This window comes from Choristoneura fumiferana, chromosome 7 (assembly GCF_025370935.1).
Source record: "Choristoneura fumiferana chromosome 7, NRCan_CFum_1, whole genome shotgun sequence".
NCBI lineage: Eukaryota > Metazoa > Arthropoda > Insecta > Lepidoptera > Tortricidae > Choristoneura > Choristoneura fumiferana.
The window spans coordinates 13,903,335-13,929,897 of record NC_133478.1 but is presented as its reverse complement, the minus strand read 5'-3'; the positions used below and the strand labels follow the sequence as shown (position 1 = coordinate 13,929,897).

At 36.3% G+C, this 26,563-nt stretch overlaps 1 protein-coding gene across 4 annotated transcripts in view; it reads left to right on the top strand.

Annotated features, from left to right (window-relative positions):
- The first annotated feature begins 1,920 nt into the window (after positions 1–1,920).
- Appl (amyloid-beta-like protein) overlaps positions 1,921–26,563 on the top strand; it is a 222,570-nt gene continuing 197,927 nt past the window's right edge. For all 4 annotated transcript variants that reach the window (XM_074090263.1, XM_074090266.1, XM_074090265.1 and 1 more), the window contains exon 1: positions 1,921–2,077. In XM_074090263.1, coding sequence (XP_073946364.1) covers positions 2,012–2,077 — 66 coding nt within the window. In that variant the 5' untranslated portion in view covers positions 1,921–2,011. The remainder of the gene's footprint in view (positions 2,078–26,563) is intronic.

The following is a 26,563-nucleotide window of genomic DNA, read 5'->3' as shown; positions in this document are numbered from 1 at the left end:
CTAACGCTACTGTTGTCTTGAGTATAGGCAATACTGCCCTATTAAGGCAAAAAGCTGTATCCTCCAAAAAAACATTTTTTTCACTTCTCATGCTCGTAAAGTTCGTATTTATGCTGGATCTAGGCGACATAAAATGACTTTTTATGCTCTAGTGCATAAAGTAAAATCTTCGTCTAAGACCAAGGCAATCAGGTGTAAACAGCCACAAACAAAGAAGTTTCTACATATATTTTTTTAAATTATATAAAACTAAAAATCAATCCTTTTTTAAGGACAACTACTTTTTTGCGGCACTTGCGGTCGAAACCTTTGGGTCTTGGTCGTCCGACACAAAAAAGTCTATGAAAGAAGTGGCGACCAAAGAGCAGGCTTTTTCTTCGCCCAAAGACTGAGCCTCGCAGTGCAGCGGGGTAACGCTGCCAGCGTCTTGAGTACAATGCCCCGCGCTGCGCTGCTTTTGGAAGAGGAAGCCCGTTTTAGTAAATTTTATGTGTTTTTATTTTTATTTTTATGTAAAAATTCATTGTTTAAATAAATATTATTGGAGTAGAAAGAACGATTAAAATCAATCAAAATAGATCAATAAAACTAAAAAATTATAATTATATAATGAATGATGCATCAACAATAAAAGGTATATAGTAAGTGAACAATTGTTTCCACGTTTGATATTTCATTTCCTCGCCATCGAAATGAAAAGCAGAGTGAAAACACCGAAGTGAAAACTCGAGCATTAAACCCATTTTCCCCTCGACGTGCTCGTTTTATGATCTTTTTGTAAAATCTACTATTTTTGCGTTATTTATTCCATTCTGCATCAGAAGGTATAAATAATGCAAACGTGTTTTTTTTTTGATACCACCTTTTGCCTTATGAACGCAGAATAGACTTGTAAGAATCTTTAGATACCTACCTACAACGATACTGGGAAGTTAGTAACTATCGTCGTATGCTGATTCTAGACTGTTGACTGTTGGACAAACGTGGCGGGCTGTGCTCTTAGTTAGTAATATAATTTGAGTATGTTAACTACATTTAAATGAATACAAAGATATGAATATTGTGCGAGAATGTGCTTTAACCAGCTACGATACATACAAGATAGGCAAATAGTTTTTGAATTTCAATTTTAATGTGGGTAGCCTCAAATTATTTTGCAGTTGAAATCCTTTACCTACTTAAACATTTAGTTACACGTTACCTCATGAAGCTAAAATTAAAAAAAAAAAAACCCGACTGCCTTAAAAAAACTTTTTTATTTTTATTTCTAATCGTTCTAATCGCTCACAAAACTATATTTTTCATTAAAGTTTTCAGAAGAATATTCAAATTCTATCGGCAGGAAAAACTAACTCACTTAATAAATGATAAAATCAAAGTCTAATTATGTTGTTAGTGTACACAATAACAACGACGCATTACGCATTGTGTCCACAAACTCTTACAAATTCAAATTACCAAGTAAGTTTTCAGCATTATTTTATCAGTCAGTTGGTACCTATTTTGTCGCTCCCTGTCTTTTTATTATGGGTGAGTCACGCCTGACTGAACGTTATATCGCACAACCGTGCAAATCGGCTGACTCCCTCTAAAACTCCAATTTTTTACTCATGTTACACCAGTAGTGGGCAGAGTAAATTGAGTTCAAACGGCGTGGCGCTATCAATTTGCCAGTGCCGTGTACTCTATCACACTCCGAATTCGCATTGCTTGTCAAAAACTGATGCATCATCATTGGGAAATCCGGACAAAGCCAGACGAAGACAGCGTTTGGGTATAGTGCTTATTGTACGCGAGCCTCAGTGCGCGTGCGTTATCCTCCCACGTCCCTCCCTTTCTCTCTTCAGGCGCGCGTGCTCCGTCCCTCTCGCTCCCGGAGGGTCGATCTATACCACGCTAGGTACGGTTACGGCATGGTGCTGTACCGCCGCTCTAGTACGCAGGTTTCTGGCGTCCGACTCAAACGCCAGTCGGCAGTCTGGTTACGGAACGCTTCCTCGCGGCCGCAAAAATGTCGCGCGCCGTGCTTTTTATTAGTGTTTTTACCATATTTTTGGACGTCCTCCATGCTGGCCAGGTAAGTCTATACGTGTTTTACTGTTTCACGATGTATTTTCTATGTAATCCCGTTTCGGCGTTGTAGCGAGGCCACTAAGTCGAAAATCGATTGGACGCGTTTGAAATTGTTTTCACGGTGGGTGTAAAATAGTAGCTGAAACGAGTCGGCCGATTGGTACGGACGCCAGGACCGTAAAACTTTTTTTACAGCGTTGTTAGAGAAAAGCGGCAACGTGCGTTTTAGGGAAATATAAAATGGATTGCGTAACTGTTTCTAGACGCACTTTTTTAGTGTCGATATAATTACGTCCCGTCCTTGCATAATGCGATGCGTTATTAAATAAAGCGTTTTATTACTCAAGAAGTACAGTCAGCTGCCAAAGTGCAGTGCAGAAACGGTGTGGAGCTTAAAACTACCTACACGCATCTAGAAACTGTCAGGGTAGGTTCAACTACGACTCAACTACTCATTCAATTCTACTGCTGACGATACCTAGGTATTTAATTTTAATTATGACAAAATAATGTCGATTTATTCATTTTAAAACGATAGTATAATACAGATTTGCAAAAAGTTGGGTAGGTACTATCAAACACCACACACTTTACTAAGTACAGGTTAAACACGTTTCTTCTTCAGTCGCATTACGATAACGTGCCTAGCTTCTCCACCTTTAACTATAACAAACTATGAAACAAGAACATAATAAACAGTCTATTTATATAGTTAAAACAGCTCCGAGTAATTTTATGTGTAACTTTTCTAGAAACGTCAGCGCTTTCTACGTTAGCACTAACTGGCCGCCTTGCATTGCTTCCTTAAATTCGATGAGCATTATTTGACAAAGTAAGTGGGTATGGGGTATAACAATACCTTCTTTATTGCGCTATATATTTAATGTTGTCGTATTATTTTCACTGCTAACAAGATCTGCGGTACTAAAGGACGCATCACGATTTAAAGCAAAACCTTCGTGTCAGCTTGAATGGGAAAATTAAATGCCGTATAAATTAAGATTAATCGTTTTTATTTTAAAGTTATTTGTGCGTATGTTCCACGACAAATTTCTTCGTAATTAAATGATTTTACCCTCAGAGGAAAAAATATTTTGAAAGGATGTGGGCATTTTAGGGTTAAAGGGATAGTTTGCCTATGAAACATTTCAGTCAATATATGGGACATATATAAGAAGAAGAAGAAGAAGATTGATTTATTCGCCAACATGAACAATACAGGATAAGCACACAGAATACAAATAAACAATAAACTAATAAAAAATGCGTTTGCCAGTCCCTTGCACTGTGTGGCAAAAGGAACATGGTCATCTTATGCTGCGCTTGCTCAGAAGCTGCCAGCGCATATATCAATTGCATTGGTGTATATGTCAATTGCAATAAAAAAATACTAAAAATTACTTTTTTCATTACTTTCATTAAAATTTAAAGTAATGTAGGCGTAACATTTACGTCTAATGTAGCCGTGAATCATTAAAAACTGTTATTTAAATAGTTAATAGTTTAAATAATATTATAATATATGGCAATATTGCGAGATATATATATCAATACAAACTTTGACCAAATCTACTGATTGGGCAAAGAAAAGGATTATAAAATATTAACCCTATTCTCGTCACAGTCGTGAATTAAGGTTGGGTTATTTGTTAATGTGGGTCAAATCTTGGAAATCGAATTTCGCCTACATCTAATATATATCTAGTAGTGAACAGATTGAATTCTGGTACGAATAAATATATGTAGTTAGGATTACAATGGCAACAGCCAGAAACATTTTTTTATTAAAAAAACTTATTTCTGCAAACGTGATTAAAATTATAATTAAAGAGAAGACCCAATGAGTATTGATAAAATTTTCACGGAACCCCTCAGTGTATACTTAAAAAGAAAAAGATTTTGTGTTGAAAAGGGCACAATTTTCGAAGTTACCGGAGAATGCAACGACTAACACATCCGGATCATAATCACGCATTTTTTTTCAAGTTATCACTGCGTTTCGACCACATTACTACAGTAGTGGACGGGTTAGAAACACTCGCACTTGACCGGTTTTTTAAAGTCGATTCCGACACTCACACAACTACAGACAAAGCTGAAAGTACCATAGAAAAATGCCCCTTCACAGTCCCAGAATCGAGCTTAATTACAGAATAAATGACTCATTTATCACCAATGTAAACCTATTACAGCTACAAGGGTGGTAATTCCATTACAGTCCCCAGGGTTTGCAAATGAAGCCGCGTCTAGGAACGTTGCCAAGTCTAGTCTTGAAGTACCCTGGCTCCTTGGGGCACATAATTTATGCCGAGAAAGTTGGTGACAGGCGGTGGCCACTTTTAGAGAAAACAAAAGAAAAACGGCTCGATGGAAATGCCAAAGATCAAAACATAAATCAAAGGGCACGGGCATCTTTATACCTTTAGAAGAGTAACGTGCCTCACTGACAGATGACACACATCCTAACTCACTGGAGCTAGAGACTGAATTTCGGCAGACATATTCCTTAAGGATCATAGACGTCTAAGGAGGTACTTTTTGAAATTGACAACGGATTAAAGAGTTGACCTTTTAAAATTCTTCTATTAGAGCGAAGCCACGAGTTAGTTATTAATTAATTATTAATTGCAATGGGTTGTAGCGTTAACAATTATTTTGAGTCTGTAATTTTTTCAGATAGTGGATGATTAATTTACAAACTGGGTTTATTGGGAAATATTGCGACAACTTTGCCCGCAACATAGGTGGTACAATGCACACTATAATATTATTTATACATAAACTTACACTTACATAAACACTGAAGAAAAAGAGTACAAAATTAAAGCGGAACAAATATTTTGAACACAACATTTACTATACTTACTTATTCATGCGTTTTATCTCCAAATACGAAAATTACGGTCGTAATTATCGCAAGTACAGTACCGAAATGAAAAGTACCTATGGCCCGCAAAGTTGGTAAATTCTTACAAATACTTATTAAACATGTGTTGTTATTATTATATCTAGATAAACCTCGTAGGGAACAGCGCCATAGCAACAAAGTTATAACATATATACTTAGTATCCGATGCTTGAAATAATCCGAATCTATCGACTGTCATAATGCAGCTACGAAACTAAGACGATATGGACCAACTCGTAAAATGGTCGCAGCCACGAGCTACTTTGCCAAGTGCGGCACGATAAAATCCCCCTAACGTTGCAGTTATCGCAGTATTCATTAAATACATTAATTTATTTAATCTGGTCCATATCTACCGTTGTACTTTACTTTATCTCTCTGATTTCAACAAAATTTGGGAGGTAGACTCAGTCCATGATTCCGAGCTGGAAAAACAGGGTCTCCAGATGTGTCCCCAAAATATTTTATGGATGTGTCCGTTTTGTTACGAAAATCATTAAGAAAAATTCGTAACAAAACGGACACATCCATAAAATATTTTGGGGACACATCTGGAGACCCTGTTTTTTCAGCTCGGAATCATGGACTGACTCTACCTACCAAATTTTGTTGAAATCGGAGAGATAAACTCAGGGTACAACGGTAGAAATCTGCAAGCAAAGATATAAAATAAACAAAGGCTTGAAAATTTTAGTTAGTTCTACATACATTTCGCCACTACTAAACTGAGTTTAACCCTAAATCGAGATATTTCAAAAATACGTTTCACATCTGAAATATTACAGTCTACTAACAAAATCACAGCGCGGAAAAGCAACTACTCTTATGGGCACTCTTTCGCGGGGGCAAGACTTAGGCAAATTGTATATTTAGTAAGGTTATTTTAGGTTAGTTTTTATTTCACAGGAAACTAATTTTACAATTCAATTTGAAGGTTAAGTCTATTGAAACAATGCAAAATGTATTAAGTAGCGGATGCAATTACATTTTAACTAATCAGCAAGTAGTGTCGAATCACTAAATCCGTCTGTTGGTTTAAGTGCTCACTAACTTCTCACTAAAATCTTTATAAGCCTGACTCACAGTCGCTATTCTTGCCAGAAGTGAATGACTGCGTATACGAAAGTAAAGTCACGGTACGATGAACAAGATTAGTGTTCAGATTTTACATATGGTTCATCAAGCTAATTACGTGACCGTGGTCACGAGTAGAAGAGTAGGTACCTACTACTTTAGACACTAAAGTAGCGACTCTACTACTCAAACTCTTTATTGCGTTAAATGTTGTGATGAAGATTTTAAAAAGTATATATATTGCTCCAACATGGTATTCTCTTCTAGTCTACTTCTCTATGGACTATATCTGTGATAATTTGGCTGAAACATCGAGGATTAGGTATAAACAAGTTTTTTGTGTTTAAGTGCTCCATCGTAGGCCTCATCCTCGCTTTCCATCAGGCGTGATTGTGACCAAACGCAAGCCTATACTGTATAAAAAAAAAGTAGTACCTACCGTGAGCGGTAGATACCTAGTAGTTACCTATAAGTGAAAATCGTGAAAATTCAAAGCAATATATTTTACTGTCCTATATGGAAACACGACTAGCTTTGACAATTAAGTCTGTCCCTTTCAAAATAGCCCAGTAGGAAAGAGCCCCGCCGCCAAAAGCAACAAAAGCCGTCGCCATCAAGTCGCCGGTATTTAAAATTTCTAGCGGCACTCAAAGTACGTATAAAGAAGGGAGTCCTCGTAAAAATATAAACAGAGTCCGTAGAATAAGCCCGTATGAGGCAAGTACCAAGTATGTTCGCTAAGCTGTAATAAAGCGGGATATACCAGCACACCACGTACCGGCTGTAAAGTAAACCACGTTCCTATTTCTACTTTAAGGAGCCTTATATTTAAATTGAAAATGGACTTGGACTCTTGGCGCTGGCTTTGGAGCAGGACTTTAGTCTTTTAACAAAAGACAGTTTCTTAAGTCTCGTAGGTTTAAATAGCATGCCGTTTGTAATTTTTAGAACTCGTTTGTGCTCTTTCAAGTCGCACTATCTCTTGAAGACTTTATGAGATGAAATGCTTGGTGTTCTAGTATGAATTTGAAGATTATTTGTCCTACAACTTTACTATGTATGAATACTTTACCGAGTTACTAAGTTTAAATTTCAATTATGTGGATACATCTCCTTCCTAATTGAAGTTTAGTAACATTTCTAAAACTTCGCTTTACATAGATGCCTTCGAAAACTTATGGCAGTTCCATGTTCGAGGTTCACTAGACAAAGAAAATACCTAACGCCGAAAATATTTCCATGAAAATATATTTTCGAGGAATGCCGCATTACCAGGATTACCTGCGCCCGACTTCTGTTGAAGAATCGCTCATAAATCCCCTTAAACTATTCCCAAGTCCGACTTTTATTCGGGGGATTAAAATGGGAAAAGTGAAAGAGTACATTTTTAATTACCAACGGCGGTAGGATTAAAATAAATTTTCGGTCGTTCTCGGGAATATTCGGCAATTGTCGGTTCGCGTAATGGCGTTTCTTTCAGGGGATTTCTGGATTTCGGAAGGCTTTAGTGGGTATTGTTTCTAAATCGTTATGGAGTGCTTTCGTGTTGTTCGGGGGAAATACGTCCCGAGTGCTTTTAAGGATCAGCCGGGCGATTTTCTAAATGGTATGTTCTTGGAAATTACGGGAATTGGTTGGAAATAAAAATAAATCTTAGTTCGAATTCTAATGAAAAATCTTTAGAGGGGTTCAGTTACAGTAATCCGGCCATTGCTGACTGCAGCAGATGGTTGGATTACTTTAATTGAAGATACGTATTATTGAATGAATTTAAGACGCCTTGAAGATCTATTGCAAGGCTTGTACCAAACAGCATACTAAATAAATAATGAACAAAATACTATTAAGCTAGACATAATACTCAATTCAAGGAACGTTTAGACACACAATCTCAAGTAACGAGTTAAGTTTGGACGCTGGTCTGAGCAACGTCAGGCTTAGCTAAAGCCAGGTCTGGTGATAAGACAACTCACTGTCTAAAAGTTTTGTTTACTTACCCAAAGTAAGAGGAATACGAGACATTTTTTTTTAGAAAAGCAAGGAAATATTATACTAGCTTATGCCCGCGACTACCGCGCGATTTAGTTAGCCCTCACCGGAAAGGTATGTTTTTTTTTACCCTAACCATTTTAAAATAAAAACAAAGAAATAAATGGAATTTATTGATAAACTAATAGCTAAACTACTACACCGTTTTCAAACATGGAATGCATCCATAATAGTCTGGTCTTCTATGACATCTGCAGTATTTTTTTCTAGAAATTGTACATTTCATTAGAAAACTTTTACCCTAAAAAATACCCTAAATACTTTTCTACCCTAAAAATACCCTAAACATGTGAAAATAATATTATACATAAATAAATTTTGGGTAAAATACTCTAAGGTGTGGACACTGTTTTAGTGCAGCGTCGATGAAGTCCATATATTAATGGTAATTCCTTTGGAAATTTAGTGTAATCTCGGAATTTAAATTCAATTGCTGGATCTAATGGTTTACACGTGCAAAGCCGCGGGTAAACACTAGTAGACCATACTTAGTATGCGCTGTTAGGGTTCCGTAGGCGAAGTGTTACAAAACGAAACCCTTCTGGTTTCGTCACGTCTCAAAACTACGCTTGCTTGAGAATTATTCGTAGTTTAAGAGGTTCTGAATAGAGGTATAAAATAAAACTAAACTTGGAAGATTTCGTCCAAAATAGAGGTACAAAAATAATCCTTAGAAAAATATTACTTACTTGATTTTTTCGTAATGGCTTAGGTACGGAACTCTATCTTGGGCGTGACAGACACGCTCTTGGCCGGTTTTAAAATTTGTTTTTGACACTGCCAATATTTCATTTTTAATTTTTCTGCTGCATAATGCAAATAAAAGTACAAATATAACCCCGCATAGTTTCAAACTCCGCAAGTACTGCATAAAACAATGCAGCTGCCGCAGCCTCGACGCGGCCCCATATTGGAGATTCAACAAATGGCCGTACTTGGCGCACGATTCCAATAATTCTTTTTTTGTTTTATACTTAAAATATACAGTTTAATCATGTAAAACACATTAGTCAAATTACAAATCGCAATTTATTAAAACTATAACCTAGTCAAATAACTCGCCCCTCGCCATTCCCGGCACTAAGGTGCCCATAACGCTCGCGGCGTTTCCACGTTGGATAGCTATGGACAGCCTTTGCACCAGAAATGACCCGGAGCGAGGGTCCTCCTCTTTTTGCATTCTTTTTTAAAACGATCTTTGCTCTTAAATGTTTTTGACCCCTGACACAAAAAGAGGGGTGTTTTGACGCCTATATCTGTTTATCTATCTGTAGCATCCTTGTAGCATCGTAGCCCTCAAAAATATGAACCAATTTCGATGGCATTTTTTCCACGTGAAAGCAAATTTCCATGTGGTGGTTTGTAGCTATGTTTCATTTAAATTGGTTCAGCCGTTCTTGGGATATACTTTGAAATGACAATGTCGGGAGTTTAACTTTTCTAAGTTGATTAGTTTATTTTCGGTTCGTCACTTATGCATCAGTTAGTGAATTCGTTATTACGTAGATGCAGTCAACCAATTTGATTCCTAGAGGCCATCATGGAACCCTGTCGTAGTAAATTATATTATTTGTTTATAACAATGTTAATCGAATGACGTAAAATGTCATTGCGACACGGTTCTGTGATGGCCTATATAGTAATCAAATTTGTTGACTGCACTCTTGGGGTTTTCTGACGTCACTTCGGCTTTTATAAATGATCTGGTATATTATACCTACTTAACACGTCTAAAGCGCTCACATCCAGCCAACTTTAATGACGGACAGACTCGTGCTGAATTCTGATAATCCTAGAAACCTTTTTATACTTTTCGGCGAGTTTTCTTTGTTTACTTATCAGTACTTTTCACGTTAATTATATCCTCTTGAGCCAAAGAAAACTACAAGGCAAACAATAGGCGGCCTTATCGCTTAAGAGCGATCTCTTCCAGGCAACCTTTTTTATTACAGAAAGAAGTAAGAACTAGATAGTAAATAATACCTTACATAATAAAGAAGTTACAAGAGCCCTCGCGTACTTTAAAAAACACTAAGAATACTGACCGAATGTACTTTATAAAGTACAAATTGTTCATTGATTAAAGAATTTTAGGAATTTCGTAATAAAATCCAAAATAACAAAGCTGGTAAACAACGTCCAGGTCGTAAGTAGTATGTCTGTTAAAAAAGTTCGGGCCCAGGAGGATATCAGAGTAGGAAGAAATAACTAAAATATTGAGCTAGTGATTTTTTTTTCAAAAGTTTTGTCCCCACTTTGGCCCCAGTTAGGTCGTTTCTTTTTATAGTGGACGCTGTTTTGCAATACTGAGTCAACCCACTGTCATTTTGCAATACAATGTCAACTGTTAAAATTATTTTCTAAGGGTTGACATTGTATCGCAGAATTGATCAGGGTGGACACACTATTGCATAACAGCGTCCCTGCGATGCAATTAATGCCCAGGAATCGATTACACATTTTGATGCCAAATTTTTGATGTTTCGACAATCGCAAATGATATGTGCTGTTTGTTTCTCAATTAAGCTATAAATTATCAATGGCTTTGTTGCTTTTTTTCATTTAAATCAGATAATTAATGAACATGTTTTTACGCTATGCTCTTAAGTTTCACGATTGTTTGGGAAAGCGAACACGACTTAGGGGGTTATAAGGTCCTCACTGAAAATCAGCGCCACGGCTTGCCATGGCATTATGCTGAGTGGGGACCTGTTTAGCATCATGTATGTCTTGTATTTGTTCTATGTCTGTTTTTATGGCGTTTAATAATTGTATTTTCTTTCTTTCTGTCTTTCTTTCTTTCTTTCTTATAATTATTAGCGGTATTGGTGTTAGCATTTTATGTCCTTAAGGTACTTAATTGGTAAAAACCAGACCAAAAATCAGTGCAAGGTAAAAAAAAACAGCTCTTATTTCACCTGAATTTCTTGAAAAACGTTAACTTTTGAAATAACTTTATCAAAATCGTAAAACGTGAAATTAAGAATACCTAACTCCTACCAGAGGCGTCGCGCACTAAAATAATGAGTTGGCTAATTCAATTAATGCGATGAGCCGGTCGTTGACCCCACTCGGGGAGATTAGGGCACTTAGCTTCTGGACATGGCTTCTGAGTTCATTTGAATTGCAATAACTGAGTAGAATCGAATTTCATAAGCTATAACATACAATTACAATTCAGGAAGTTTTGGTGGCGTTGTGGCCAAAGAAACTGGTGGCGTTGGATTTGTGGTCGCCGCACGCATTAATTTTGCAATATCGTTGTATGTGTTCGTAAATTTCAAAGTGAATTCTATCTAATCGAATCTAATCGATCTCTTGATTCAAGGTCTCCTTGGGATGTGAGAAAATGGTGATAAAATATACTTCTAAGAGCTTCACATCGCGTTAGCGCGCCGTCGACGGAGCGATTAAAGAACGCGGTGTGCGAAGGCCCTAAATTACATAAACAAGCAATTTAGTTTCTAGGTGTGTGGCGCGAATTTTTACAATTTTTTATAGAGTTAATTGTTTTGTTTGTTAGTAATAGTAGTACTATTTATACACTTAGGTACCTTTATAAGTTGGTGCATTAATGTAATGACATAAAAGTTAGACGGACTGTAAGGGACAAGCGAGAGACTTGTTAAAAAAGAATTTATAATTCGTAAGAGCTTTGGCAGTTGTTCGCGAAATGGCGGGTGCGCAAAAGTTTTGACAGTTTTTTACTTGGAGCATGAAATTAGTCTGACTCTAGCAGGAATTTAGAACCGTAACACATTAAAATATTATATAATCAATTATATAAGGGCTAAGGGCACTACCTCTCAATCTAAGAAGAAGCCTGTGGCCTGTAGTGGGACGCATATAGACCGGAAATGAAACGAGATGCAAAATAAATAGATAGGAGACTTTACTTTACAATGGCAACAAGGTACACTAAAAAGTTGATACTTGCAAGAAAAATCGTGCAAGTTGCATTACATTGCGAGGCCGTAAAGCCAACGAGTTTGTAGTGGTCAATCGAGCGCCGCAATGTAATGCAACTTGTACGATTTTTCTTGCAAGTCTAAACTCGGCTTAACATTTATTATATCCTTCAGTGTCAGTACTAAATTCCACGTAATTTCACTAACACGGAACAGATGAGAAAACTCTTTGAAATCTAATCCCCACTCACAAGATGGCGCCACCGCATTACGTCGAACGGAGCTAAGCCGCGCCGCAGTACACAGATAATGTGGTAATATCCAAAATGATGTCTGTTAAAACCATTGCTGAGCTATCCTAGTGACATAAGTATGCAATTAAACTCGATCTTATAAGATAAATAATTTAATTTTGACTTTTGTCTTTTTTGTAAGCTTTTCTATACTAACCAGGTTAACCAAAAAATAACCGTTACTATGGCTAAGTTCTCCATTGTATTAATTTTTGTGTTTCATTTGTATTTATTATGCGTAAAATAGAATTAACATACTTAAGTCGGCTTTCAACTCTTATTCGTTTGTATAATTTTCCGATTTGGTACTGTCATGTCACATGCGGCATGTATTGTATTAGATGGGTTTTTGTAAATGGTAGTCTCCCATAACGTACGGCATCTGTGAAAAAGGAAAATGGCGACTTCTGGTTCACATACTGGTTAAAAATTATGGCTGCGCAACAATGATTTATGCGCGATAAATTGTATGGCAAATGGGCACTAAAAATTCATTCAGATTTCTGCTTGGCATAAATTTCCCTTAAGTCGGTCGGGGTAAAAACATATTATTTGTAGTTCGTCTCTTATTCCACAAATGGTCTTACTTATTCCAAAAGTGGAGCTGTCGGAAATTTAAGTAAATTAATTTTTCGGCCAAAAGTGATGAGTGGAAGCAAAAAGTGGAGGCTTTTGGCCAGCGGACTTGGGACACACCAAAAGCTAAGTAAAAAAAAAAAAACTTTTTTTTTCGGACTCCATGACATTTACGACTTCATAAATGATGATCCAAATGACCTTGACCTATTATCTTGTTTTACTGTTAATTCGATGTTTTCTGCGGCCCCTTCAGATTCAAAGACTTCAGTCTTTAGCGGAACTTTCCAGAACTTGGCCGACTATCTTTTGTTAGATGAGTCTGGAACGTGCATAATATGAAACGAGTTAAGCACTATAACCAGGCTTAAACGTTGTTTTTGAAGGTTTCTTGAAGTTAGTTACGGGAAAATAAATATGTTTTCAAACTTGGTTCTTTAACCATGCTCCTTTGAGCACGGGGATTAGTGTAAGGTACCTAAAACTATATTATTACAAACGACAATAATCTAAGATGTCCGTGGTGAGGAAAAAGAACCATGGTAAAATTATTTTTTAAAAGGAAAAACAACTGAATCTCTACTCAAATATTCTGAAAACTTATTATGTAGAAATCAAAATGCGTAGAAATTTTGTAAACTGAAAGTTTATTGAACTTTTTAACAATTTTATTTCGGGAAACGTGTGTTCGCCGTGCAAGTCTTAGCAAGAAGAGACTGTTGCCCGCTTGAAATAAATAAAGCAGTCTACACATTATATGTTTGGTTTTTTTGTGGATCAACTACTCGTACTTACTGTGTTTGAATCAAATTATATACACTTAAAATAATAAAGAACAAAATACTTAATGGTTAATTATAACGCCAGTTTCTTTATTATGGGATTGTATAATAGAATAAATAAAACCTAACCTTATCCAATCTGTAAATTACAGGATCAAAAAGTTTGTCTAATAAATAGTTTTACCGAAAATTATATAACATCAAATTACCATTATGTGTTTCGTTCATTATTCTTTTTGAACTTTATGGCACGTTTCCCAACCATTAAATTTTAAGAAATCCTCTTCTATTCCATAATTTATATAGTCCTAAACTTGGCAGCGTATCTTGGTAGCGTAGTTGATAATCTTTTTGTATTTTTTTTTTATTAAAGTTATTATTGTTAGCTCTACAAGAATCCAATGAGTTTTCAGTACACTGGTCTCAAGTCTCATCTCTCTCTTGCCATGTTTAGGAATAGTCCCAACTATCACCTATGATCTTCACCTGGCTAATAACGATTTTCCATTACGTACGTCCCAGATGGCCCCCGCCATTATTAGAACCACGGCTTGCCATTACAAGTTTGCAGGTAAATTCGCCTTATACGACCTTTTAAAGCTCTGTATCTAGTTATACTCGTAGCGTACTCCTTTAAGTACTTTACGGTTGAAACTAAAGTTAGTTTTTGGCTAAGTGTACAGAGAAAATTCGTCTATGCTTTTATGGGTACGTGTCAAAATGTATAAAGATTATAAAGAATAATGCATAATGGTCATTGTCATTTGATATACGCCTAATGTTTCTAATAAGACCTGTCTTTCTGTATGTGTTCGAAACCAATGCAAGAAAATTAAAAAAAAACCTGGCACTTGACCGTTTAGAGAATATAATATCAATTTTTGGCGAAACTATTAATCTATCCTTTTTGATAGTTCCTACAATGTACACATGCGTTTAGGTTAGGATAAATTTATTTTATAACAATCCTATAAAGTTATTGATTTAAGAGAAATTACATGTATTTTGCCTTTATTGCTCGGCAATTTATAAAATAGGATAATTTTTTTCGTGAGCATAGAAAGGGAAAGCATTGTGCGAACACGAACGCGAAGAATTGCGAAACTGAAGTCGCACTGGGCTGGGCACATTGCTCGTAGGACTGATGCCTGATGGGGTAGAAGATTCTCAAGTGGCGTCCGCGGACCGGAAGACGAGCTTGCAGTAGGCCTCCAACAAGATGGAGCGACGACGACCTGATTAAGATCGCGGGATCGCGCACAAACACAAAGCACAAGCCCGATCTCGTGGAGAGCCTTGGGGGAGGCCTATGTCCTGCAGTGGACGTCTTTCGGCTGACATGATGATGATGATGAGTTAGAAAGGGATACACTTAATATCCTTGATATTTATGCTGTTTGAGCTACTCTCTTCTTACCGTTCAGTAATTTCACTAGTGCCCGACGAAAAACCGAATCACCCTATCAAATAATAAAATATCCCGACTTCTTGCCAATAGTGTATCCACCTGTCAGTTCAATTTGTTGGTACACGCTGTAATATTAAATGGAGTAGGCTCTCCACACTTCTGGCACCCGAGGGACTCGGTGCCCCGGTAAGAGGATTATCCTAGAAAACTTCGTAGTGGCAACCACATTTCATCTCATTTTGAAGGATAATATTTTTTAGACTATACAGGATTAAAAAAAAATATTTTATAGTTTGATAAATTCAACGATTTTTAAACGAAGGTTTTACTTTTTGAACCCAAAAAGCTGATGTCATGTTGACTAGTAAAGAGTTAGATAGGCCTCTCGTAACGGGCTGCAATTACGTTAGTTTGTTCGCTGATTTAATGCCATGCGATTGAATGTTGTAAAGTTCAATATTACATATATTGTATCTTATCCTCGGTGATAGCTTCCCACGGCGGAGTAATGCGGCATATAGTTTTAATATATTCGGTTGTTCTTAAATTTGGTGTACTCTTAACTTGTAAATATTTTATTTATTAATTAATGGTGTAAGTCTACAGTGGACCACCAGTCACTCACGTACTAAACAGTTAGCTTCTGAACAATAATAATGTCAAAAAAATAAAAATAAGAAATATTACATGATTACAAAATTATTGTCAATTTACAAAAAAAAAATAGGTTCAATTAGGTAGGTACTAAGAAATTGTCTTGCTCCACTACTAAATTATTAAGTTGTTATGCTATGTTATACGAGTATTGTTTGTATTAATAATTGCTTCATCATTAATACACTTTTATTATAAGGCTAATTTATAAGATTTTTCGAATGATCAAATATTTTTGTCCTAACGTATACGAATAGTTCTTTTGTATAATTTGATTTGTCCTAAAATTAACGGCTTTTTAGCAATTATAAAACTATAGGTATATCTACTATTACATATCGTAACTAAATCTAAGTAACGCATATAAAAGACTTTCCGAAGTAGGTATGTTCAGTTTCCATCATTTCGGTGGCCATGATCACGCTGAAAAATAATCTTAGGATTTCGATGAAAATCGAGGATTGTGGGTATTTTGGGTTTAAAAATCGATTTGTCAAGGTCTTATCCTTGAGGTAAAAGATATAATAAATTACAATGCGTTGGGTAAATAGAGCGGAACTACTCCAAAAGACGCCATGTAAAGCTCGGTCACCCAGATATCGTGCATTATGTGACATTTATCAATAAAACATCTGCTTAACTCTTAATTCAGAGTTAAATTATTATCAGTAGTAGGTAACTGTGTGCTTTACGACCGGTCTCGAAGGACCAAAGAAAAACTTGGGTTCGAAACCGGTCAGTACATCACTATTCAACAGGAATCCGAATATTTTTAGCTACAATCAGGTTTTAAGTCCGTTCGTGTGCACTTTTTGCAAATTGATAAACCTATTTATTGACTTATCGTTATAAGTGGCTAGGTTTCTTAAGCCCATATATTATGTTACCGGTTTATAGAGATAACGGTGTATGGTAACTGGCAGATGCACATTTTATCGGTGATTTTTTTTAGTCAGTATAAAAAACTCGCAAAGCAAGCATTTAACAAGCTATGAAAAAAATACTAATGGGTTTTTTTATCACGTGAGGTATAGGTAAAGTATTTTTTTATAATTTGTCATTTCAAAAAATTACAAGGATGAAGCACGCTATAGTTCGGGAGTGGGGGACCGTGATGTTCTAGATAAAGTTCCGCGTGACGTGACGCCACGTGGAACTTCATCAATTTTTGTTTAATTGACAAAAAAAAAAACACTTGTCCAATATTTGCTGACTAGTCTGTTAGTATAGATTTAGATATGTGTGTCACAAGGCGTTATCTACCATTTATGAAGTCATTGAGACATCTGGTGCGAGAATAATCTGATTGACAGGTAACTTGGGGTAAATTGGAATTAGGATCCAGATGAAGGAGGTGAATAATCAATTTCCACGGCCATCTTTATCTGCTCTATATTTCGATCCAACCGCGTTTATTTTTAGGTTTGACTTCCTTGTCTTCCCGCATTGAAGGGGGTCCAGAAAATCAATACTGTCCGTTTAGTAGAGCGGTGCAGACTGACGTGATTTAGGTATAACACATAATTCCACCTAATTGTTGGAGATTTTGTCGATTAATTGGGTCCATATCGGCTCGCATGATTGTTGAAAGTCAGAATGTTATGTTTGTCCGAATGTACCTATCGTTTGTCAGAACTCTTTTTTTATGTGAATCCAATAATGATTCAGAAATGTTATAAAACAAACCTAACCTAACCTACAGTTTTTTATATGACGACCATTTAAGTTTCAGAAAAAATTACGGTTTCAGTGTAAAAATTATGATATTATCACTGGAAATTTCACATTATAATTTCCTGTACATGTAAATATTCCTTCATGTCCAGGAAGCGAAAATATGACGTTCCGTTGTTTCTATCTACGTCAAAGAAACAGGCATGAGTTGGTTACCTATGTAGGTATGTTTCCCCTTTTATCTTAGACACCTTCAGAAACAGCTCCAACGTGGTTCCCATTAAAAATAAGCAGTACTAGAAGGTATAATACATTAATTAATTCATATGAGCGAGTGTATCAAGCACCTAACCCGGCTACGGAAACTAATCCTAGCCCAAGGGTCTACCGTGTAATGTGTCTAATACGTCTATTTTCAGCATGTTCCGTATAACACGACACGGCTAAAATAATGGCACATTTCCCGGTTTTGGTTTCAATATCACGCGGGTCACTTTCAACACGGTCGGTTTAACATAACCTATCAAGTTCATAGTAACAATACAGTCATATGTTAACACACTACATCAAAATGCCCAATGGAGCGGCAAATAGGCCCTTCTGCCCTAGTTGCCAAGGACTGAGACCACGAGGCAAGACGTGGGCGGCGGCAGCGAAAAGTATGTTTTTGTACCGATATTTTAGGTTTACCTAACAATGTTTAAAAATAAGGTAATTGTAGAGTGGGTGTGGATTTGAGACGCCTAGTAGTCAAGTGGTTATTTGATGGGAAAATTAAAAGTTGTGTCAATGCTGTTTCAATTTATTTTGCATTATCAAAATACTTTACAAATACTTAAACGCCAAATAATATAGGTTACACGTTACGATGCTCTTCACGTGGCCTTCTCAAAAACAAAAGTAATAGTTACTTGTTTCGTATTGCCTATACTCAACGCCGTATATAGATTCCAAAAACAGCGTTGCGGCTTGCCGTAACATTATGCTGAGTGGGGCCCACTTTATATTATTCGATGTTATTTTTTTTAATTCTTTCCGTCTAATGTATGTGTAGTTATAATTTCCATTAACTTTTTCCATTGTGACACGAAAATTATCCATGAAATTTAATATATGAATTATTAAATAAACATGTAGTAATTATTAATTTAATATATGAATTATAAATAATTTAAATTATGAATGAAAATGTATGATTAATTTTCGTGTCACAATGGAAAAAGTTAATGGAAATTAAAGCTACCTGCTAACGCAGCTTTACGGTGTGCAACTTTTTGGTCTTCACCCCACGTTTCTGACGCTCGCGATCGCATTCAAAGGACAGATTTCGCAAACAAAAACTGACATTTGATTGCGATCGCAAGCGCCAAAAACGTTAGGCAATACGGCCTCAGTGTGCTGTACCTAAAAGTTATGACTGAAAAGCATGAAAGTTTCAAACACTTATTACACATTACTGTATATTTCAATTAATGTAAATAATCGATCTCCTACAGCTACAAATACAAAAACAAATCTTTTTTTGCGGACTTTGAATCCATAGTGTTAGTAGTTACAAATTATAATCTTATCGCTATGGTTAGTATTTATAATTAATTACACTAGCTTAACTTAAATGAATAAAATTGAGACTAAAGACTAAAGACGCCTGGACATAGGCAGTACAGGCGCGTGTAGCGGCACGTATCGTTGCAGCAGCGGTGAGTCCCAGCGCTGGGCTAACATGCTCAGGATGCTATTCGTGCTGCCCAGACTACGGTTGAGGAGAGACGCACATCATTTCCTCATGATGGTAAAAAAGCAGTCCGTCTGCGCCTCCGCGAACATTGCCGACGCACTGCAATACCGTGGCAGCCCGAACAACATCCTGAACGCGTCATTATATTGGACGCGCCACGCGCTGTAGGCTAGGGTGGAGCATCTATGTATGGAGAAAAAGAAAGTTGTTTAATTAGTCTCGAATACCTCTAAAAACTTGCATATGAACTAGTTTCTTACATAGATATTTTTAAATTATTTTTACGACATATGTTTTTGCCCTCTACCTTACCTTGAAAATTTTGATTCTTGTATGACAACTTCGTAATTTTACATAAAAATAAATAAATAATTTTTATGCTGAAAAGTGGCGGGACATCTTCAATCAAAAATTGTATCAATACACACAGTTTCGTGTTACAAGTCATATAAACATATTTAAACGAAAATTGGTGGTTTGGTAGTGTTTAAGTGGGTACCTACTTTTCGATTATAATAATATTTCGGGTATGTAATGATAGTCGTGACGTCAGTCCGTAATAAATAGCCAAGATACGTACACGCGTCTTTCCTTGTGCTCCCAATAGAAGATACCTCAGTTTTGGCAGTCTATTTAATTTTATAATTTTGGTACATTTAGTGCGTTACAAAGGCATTTTACTTGAACTAAGGTATATTTTGAGTAAGATGACAACTAATTTTAGGTAAAAATACAATATTTTACGTAATTATTAAATTCCAAAAACAGTTTTTTTTCAAATCTTTGAATGACAGTAGAGTGCTCAAAGTAGGTTTGAATATTTATATTTTTATTTTTCTCATAAACCTTTGAACAAATCGCAACTTTTTAGCACTATTCAGCATTCAAAATCCAAAAAAAATAAATGACAAACAAACACGTGTAGACTGTTTGGCAAAAAAGCCTTAAATAAAGTTAATTTGGCATCCCCACTACAGCGTGCGAATCTGCGGGCCAACATGTTACAGCGAACGCTACGCTTTTATAGAAGCACACACAGCAATGTCTCCTATTAAGTGCCGTGAATGCCCGTTCAATGTATTTGACACATGTACGCAGAACTGGCCTATTAGCTCGGTTTGGCGACCGGCCCACTGGATGTTGTTAGGATCCGCTGACAATTCACGGCTAATGTGTGTTTGTTCGCGGGAGTAATGGCAGGTTTATGAAGTAGTGGGGACAGAATGGAGTGCTGTGGTTCATTCAATAATGGTAACTTGAAGCAGACAGGTTTTAGAGGCCATAACACGTTGATGCGAGCAGGCAGCAGACTTCAAACTAAAATAAAGTCTCCACTGAGTGATGGTAGGAGCCTACAGCAACTGTTATGATATGGCAGACTAAGGACTACTCAAAAATGACGGAACTAATCAGTAATCACAAATTACAAATCAGTGTAATGCTGAGCCAGTGTCCGATTCACAAACACAATGATACATACTTTCCTACGTGTTGTCTATTTCTACTTAATACTATTGTTGTGTGTTGTGTTGTGAATAAAAAATGTATTTTCTTTCTTTCTTAAGTTAGAAACTTACAGCCCTCCGCACATGGAGCTACTTAGAAATATATTGGTCGCTTATTTTTCACACCAAAAATGCAGATGCAAGGTGTCATTAAAATTATAGAAAATGATACCACACTCGTCTAGTTTGTAAAAATTGCATTTTTTAAATGTTGGCCCCTGCCCATACCCCCTGGGAGGGGATAGAACGCTTAAATCTTGGTAGGACTCGGCAGATCATCATTTTTAGTGCCAAGATAAACGTTATAAACAAAGTTTCATTGATGTATGTACATGTTTTGCCGCCAAACCGTCGTATTAAGTCCTACTTTACCTGTGCTATTACGTTGCCCCAAATCATCATTTTTAGTGCCAAGATAAAAGTTATAAACAAAGTTTCATTGATGTATGTACATGTTTTGCCGCCAAACCGTCGTATTAAGTCCTACCTAAGTGCCAAATAGACAAAAAATGTTAGGGCGTGATTGTAGGTTGTGTTATAAAATGACGTCAATTGAAAATCAGTAGGTGCAGCTTTGTGATAGATAGGACGCACGGATGGATGGACAAACAGCGGAGCTTTAATATGAAGGGTTCCTACGGGTACGGAACCCTAAAACAGACTGACATAAGAATGTATATCTGCAACGAAATTGGAATAGGCAGAATGAAAATACAAACATTGAAACATAGAACCTCCTTTTTTGAAGTCGATTAAAAATACGCGAAATTTGATGAGCTGAACAGTCAAGGGCATAAATATATGTTACTAAGACGTCAAAAACGCCGGTGGGTGGATGCAGGTGGCAAGTTGTCGTCCATGGTGGCGTTCTAAGGGGGAGACCTTTGTTCAGCAGTGGACGTCTTCCAGCTGATACTGATGATGATGATGAAGACGTCAAAAATATCTATACAACTTTATGACACTAATCATAAGGTACATGTAAAGATGTAATTGACGTTATGGCTGTATATTTAGACATTTAAGCCCTCGTACTTAACTTCAGGATAATATTTTGTTTAGCCTTTTTAAAGATCGTTTGGCGTCAGTATCGCGGCTTCTGCTTAAAAAAACATTGTAAAGCCTCGTTCACACGTCAACCTGCTCACACCCTCCTAACTAATCTCATATGTTTATTCTGCGCCGGAGACTGTGAAAAATGAATTTAAACCTCGCCACTTGAAAAGAAAATTGCGCCTGAATAATTTGCCTGTACGGCGAACACGTTTTACATGCTTTGTGAAATTACTTTAGCATGTTAACGTTTTTGCGTCTAAATTTCAAGCTTTTGTTTGGAATTCTTTTGTGTTAATATGAAAGGGCTTGAAGATACCATAGAATACGTTTACTCGTAATTGAAGTGATTTTAAATTAAAATGGCATGATGTCGTATGTGTCGTGGTATGTGTGTCTTTAGCAATGCAACGTCAAAAGATTGATCTTAATTATACTTACTAATTCTAGACTTTTCGATGTAATCCTTAACCTATTGTTACATTTTTGAAGACTCGTTTAATATGTCAACAGCGTCTTACAGCCTTTGCTCGTTTACCCTAATTTTATTCACAAAGACCTTATGGTAGTTTTTATCAAAGTTGCTGCTCCCTTCTATTGGCTTTACGGTTACAACCGTACTTGTATTGTCTTCCAATCTATCAGACTATCAGTACCGTGGAGTGACGTGGAGTCTAAATTTTCATCAGACAACCCGGAGAGTGTGAGAAGCGTGAGTTAGGTATATCTTCGGGTTCAATAAAGCCAATAAAAGGGAACAGCAATTTTGATGAAAATTAATGAAATAATTACATCTACAACATTAAACTACCATAAGGTCTTTGTGAATAAAATTAGGGTAAACGAGCAAACGCTGTAAGACGCTGTTGACATGTTAAACGAGTCTTCAAAAATGTAACAATAGGTTAAGAATTACATGGAGAAGTGTAGAATTAGTTTTGACGTTGCATTGCTAAAGACACACATACACACACAGAAATAGAATGTTAGTCAGCTACTTCATATTGCACATCAGTTCCACAGGACGTCCATGCACGGAAGTAAACGTTTCTATGACACTACTCATAGTGCCAACCAGTAGTGCCTAAGGTAAAAAATGGTATTTCATTACTTAGTAAGTTCAACAGCTACCTTCTGCACTAACAAAGTTTTAAATGCCATTCAGGCCCAAGTAAAGTAATTAATTATCTTCCTTTAACAATTTTAGCAAAGAAAGACTAATAAACAAGGAAGGTTTTCAAAGTTTGGGGCGAAATTCAACGTTTATGACATCTAGTCAATGGGGTGTTTTGGAACCGAATAGCCTTCATGATTGATTGGTTTTATAGCTATTGAAGCTTTGCTGATTTCTTATAACTGCATTTGAAATTCGGTAATTAAATTTAACAAAATTACGTCGAATGGTTGAGATATAGGTAAGTAGCCATTTCAAAATACCGTGTTTTTTTCCTTATGTCAATAGATTCTGATTTTTCTGTGTAATTGTGCATTTATTTTATTAAAATGAAATGTATTTTTTAACACTGTGGCGTAACGCGAAAAAAAATTTGAAATAAAATACTAATTGAAAAATCAAAAACCCGACTGCCTGAAAGAAAAGTTTATCCAACAGTTGGGACCCTGGGAGTTTTTGAGCTGGTTAGCATATTTTATCCTTTTTTGTTTTCATTCAAAAAAATAAAGCGGGCGGGATTTTTGGTTTTTATTTTTTTGGTTTTATGTCAGATAACCTGTACATAATTTATAAAAAGTGAGCTTTGAAATCGGTAGTTACAAATTCGTCATTTAATAAAGTCCGTCCCAGGCTCCCAGCGGATTTGTTCACCTTTAACCCTTCGTCCCTTGTAATCAGTAGCGTGTGATTGTTTCCAGCGATTATGCCGGCTAAATCAAATCGCAAGCACGTCGCGATCTGATTGCGGCGAGCCCTAATTCGCCTGTCCGTCTTGATCCTCCAGGATTTGAAATAAAGTGGAGGCTTTATTTTTAAACTATAATATAAACTAGCTTTACTTTCCAGTTAAGTGATGAGTAGTTTCTTTAAGTGTATCAAGGAATACGCAGGCGTAGCAGTTTCTTTTAATATTTTGTTTAACACAAACTTTGTTCTGATTCTGACAGTAAGGGACACAACGAAAAAAAAAATTTCGATGCCGTCGTTCGGAATATGCGTGTCGTGTACATACATTTTAGTTGATTTTACTCCGTTTTTGATTCATGTCTATAAAATGGGGTTAAAAAACCTAACTTCGTTCGTCATAAAGCTTAGAATGAGAACTCAAAAGATACGTACATTATATAATGTCTATCACAAAACGAGCGATATAATACTCATCAGCTCAGCCTTTATTTGCACGCTTAATGAATTTGAATGCCATTTTCATTTCGTCAAAACGTTTCACTGCGAACGTATGACAATTTTCGTAATAAAATTTATTTATTTCATTTTGCTGCGACGTAAACGACTCGTTATTCATTTTTTCACGATTTAATAAACTGTAGAAACCATTTCGAATCGTAAAGCTTCAGTATTAACTGTAAAGGTAATGTTTTGATGTCCGCCGTAAACCGTTCATTGCTCAATACAGGTACCTACTTTTCATTTCAACCACCAATTAACTCCCTTATTAGAGGGAAGGTATTAATTAAATTAAAATGTAAATCAATAATTTTGAAATCTTAATGTAGGTATTTTATGTCGCACCTCTATTGCAACAACGACGTAAATGCAATTTTTCAAAAAAATTACTTAATGATGCGATATCGCAGCGGAAAATATAGGTGCGATATATTACATTATTGTTTACTTTCGTTTCACCTATTTATAGGCATACCATATTCGTTTCCGCCACCTACTTTGATGTTTTTATTTGTATTAGGTAGTTTCTACTTCTACATGGCCGTCTGTGAGATTTCTTTTAAGCGATTATTATTTGTTTGTTGAACGGGTTTCAGAAAGGTTTAATGCCCACAACATATTTCATAAAAGGATTTCATATTTCATATAGGAAATTACATGACACAAGAACGACTGTAGACTTGTATTATTGTAACTGGTAGTTTTTGTGAAAGCAGCTCCAGTAGCCTCTTTATTTTAGCAGCAGCCAATGTAAATGCGTTACCCTTTATGCAAACACTATATAAACGCAGTTAAAGCTTAAACACAGGACAGTAGATCGCTTAACAGCTTTGCTCAGAAGATCCGGGTAGCTATTGTTTGGAAGTAAATAAGTAAAGTCTATTTGAAGATAGTTGATAATTATTATGTTAACATTTCGGAAGCGTCTGTTGCATATAGTTGTCACGAACTGTATGACGGGTGATGCGTCCTGTGCGAACTGAGTTACGTGTTAGCAGCATTTACTCGTAGATCTTATCAAACGCCCGGCCCGGGCGAGCGAGCAGACTCTTGATCGATAGCTATAATATTTAGATGTAGGTACAGTCAAGTGCAAAAATATGGACTTATCTAATTCTTCAAAAATATATACCATAGACTCTTATTCCGGCGTAAAATAGAAGACAAATAGTGATTCAGATTAAAATTTAAAGGTGATAGTAACGAAAAATACAAGAAAATTAAAGAATTAATACAGAATATTTATTACTTCCATTCTGCAAAAAGACTTCAGTTTAAATTCCAAGTCGTAATCTCAAGAGCGGTTCTAATTTTTCGTACCCTAATAAATAGTGCAGGTATAACAGGTGAGGATAACGGTTATTTCCCGGCTATATTATAATTATCATTTACGTTAAGTAGTAAAATATCCGCCATGAAATTGAGATTTTGCCGCCGAATCTCTGAAGAAGGGAGGAGACGTCTATTGCCCTAATGCGCTATAAAACTCTAATGGGGGTCCACAGTTCCACATTTTACAAACTACCACTAGAACATTCAGGCGCTCAATCTTAAGGGACCACTTACTTTACTCAGATGTTGGCAGCCGACATTATTATTGACGGAACTTATACTTAAATACTGAGCTGTCTTACAGTTTTATGGCTCTCGGGGAGAAGGAAACTAATAAAGAAAAGTGTGGCTTTTATTGCTATTACAAGTATTTAAAGTAGGTAATCTAAACATTAATTACATAATATAAATAACTAATTTAATAGATTGTGGTGAGACAGGAACTAGAGTCTAGTCTGTTAATTAAATATAACACATTATTTTGTCGCAAAAATGATTACTTTGATCACGTTGTTTGTTCGAGGCTAAACAAAATTTGAAGCATTGTTACTAATTGATAGATGGTATTGTTAGCTGCCAACGACCCAGCTTTGCACAAATTTATTTCTATCCCCTTTTAGTAGATACTGGTATTTTCAGTATTAATACTGTCAAAACGTTAATTACTCTCCGACAGTGAAACGGTTATTCGTTATTACACTTTACTGATGTAAATTATTACTCCAATAAAGATAAAGCGCACAATTAGATGAAGCACTCCACATCAACGACTTTGAAACGATCCACGTATTCTATTACGAACAGTAGATACCTTTAATGAATTTATCTTGTCAGAGGGAACGTTAGGCAAGTTTGGGAACAAATTACGGACGTAAAGTTGCCTCGCACCTTCGACTTTCGCGTAATTACGGCGGTAGTTCTCCGGCGTCGGCGTCAACGACGAGCGCGAGCTATCGCGGATCCGCTGCGACGCAAACGACCAAAGATAACCGCTTTATTACTTGACGACTTGCCAGCTATAAGTTCGCTCGTGAATCAATATTGTGAGTCGCACACTTCGTTGCAAATGAACGGAATCAATACGACGTGTTATGCGGCCGGCGGCTGTCTGGTGCCAGTCTCCTGTAGCCCCGTTTTATTAAATGCCATTTTACTGCTCCTGTATGCCATAAAGCCT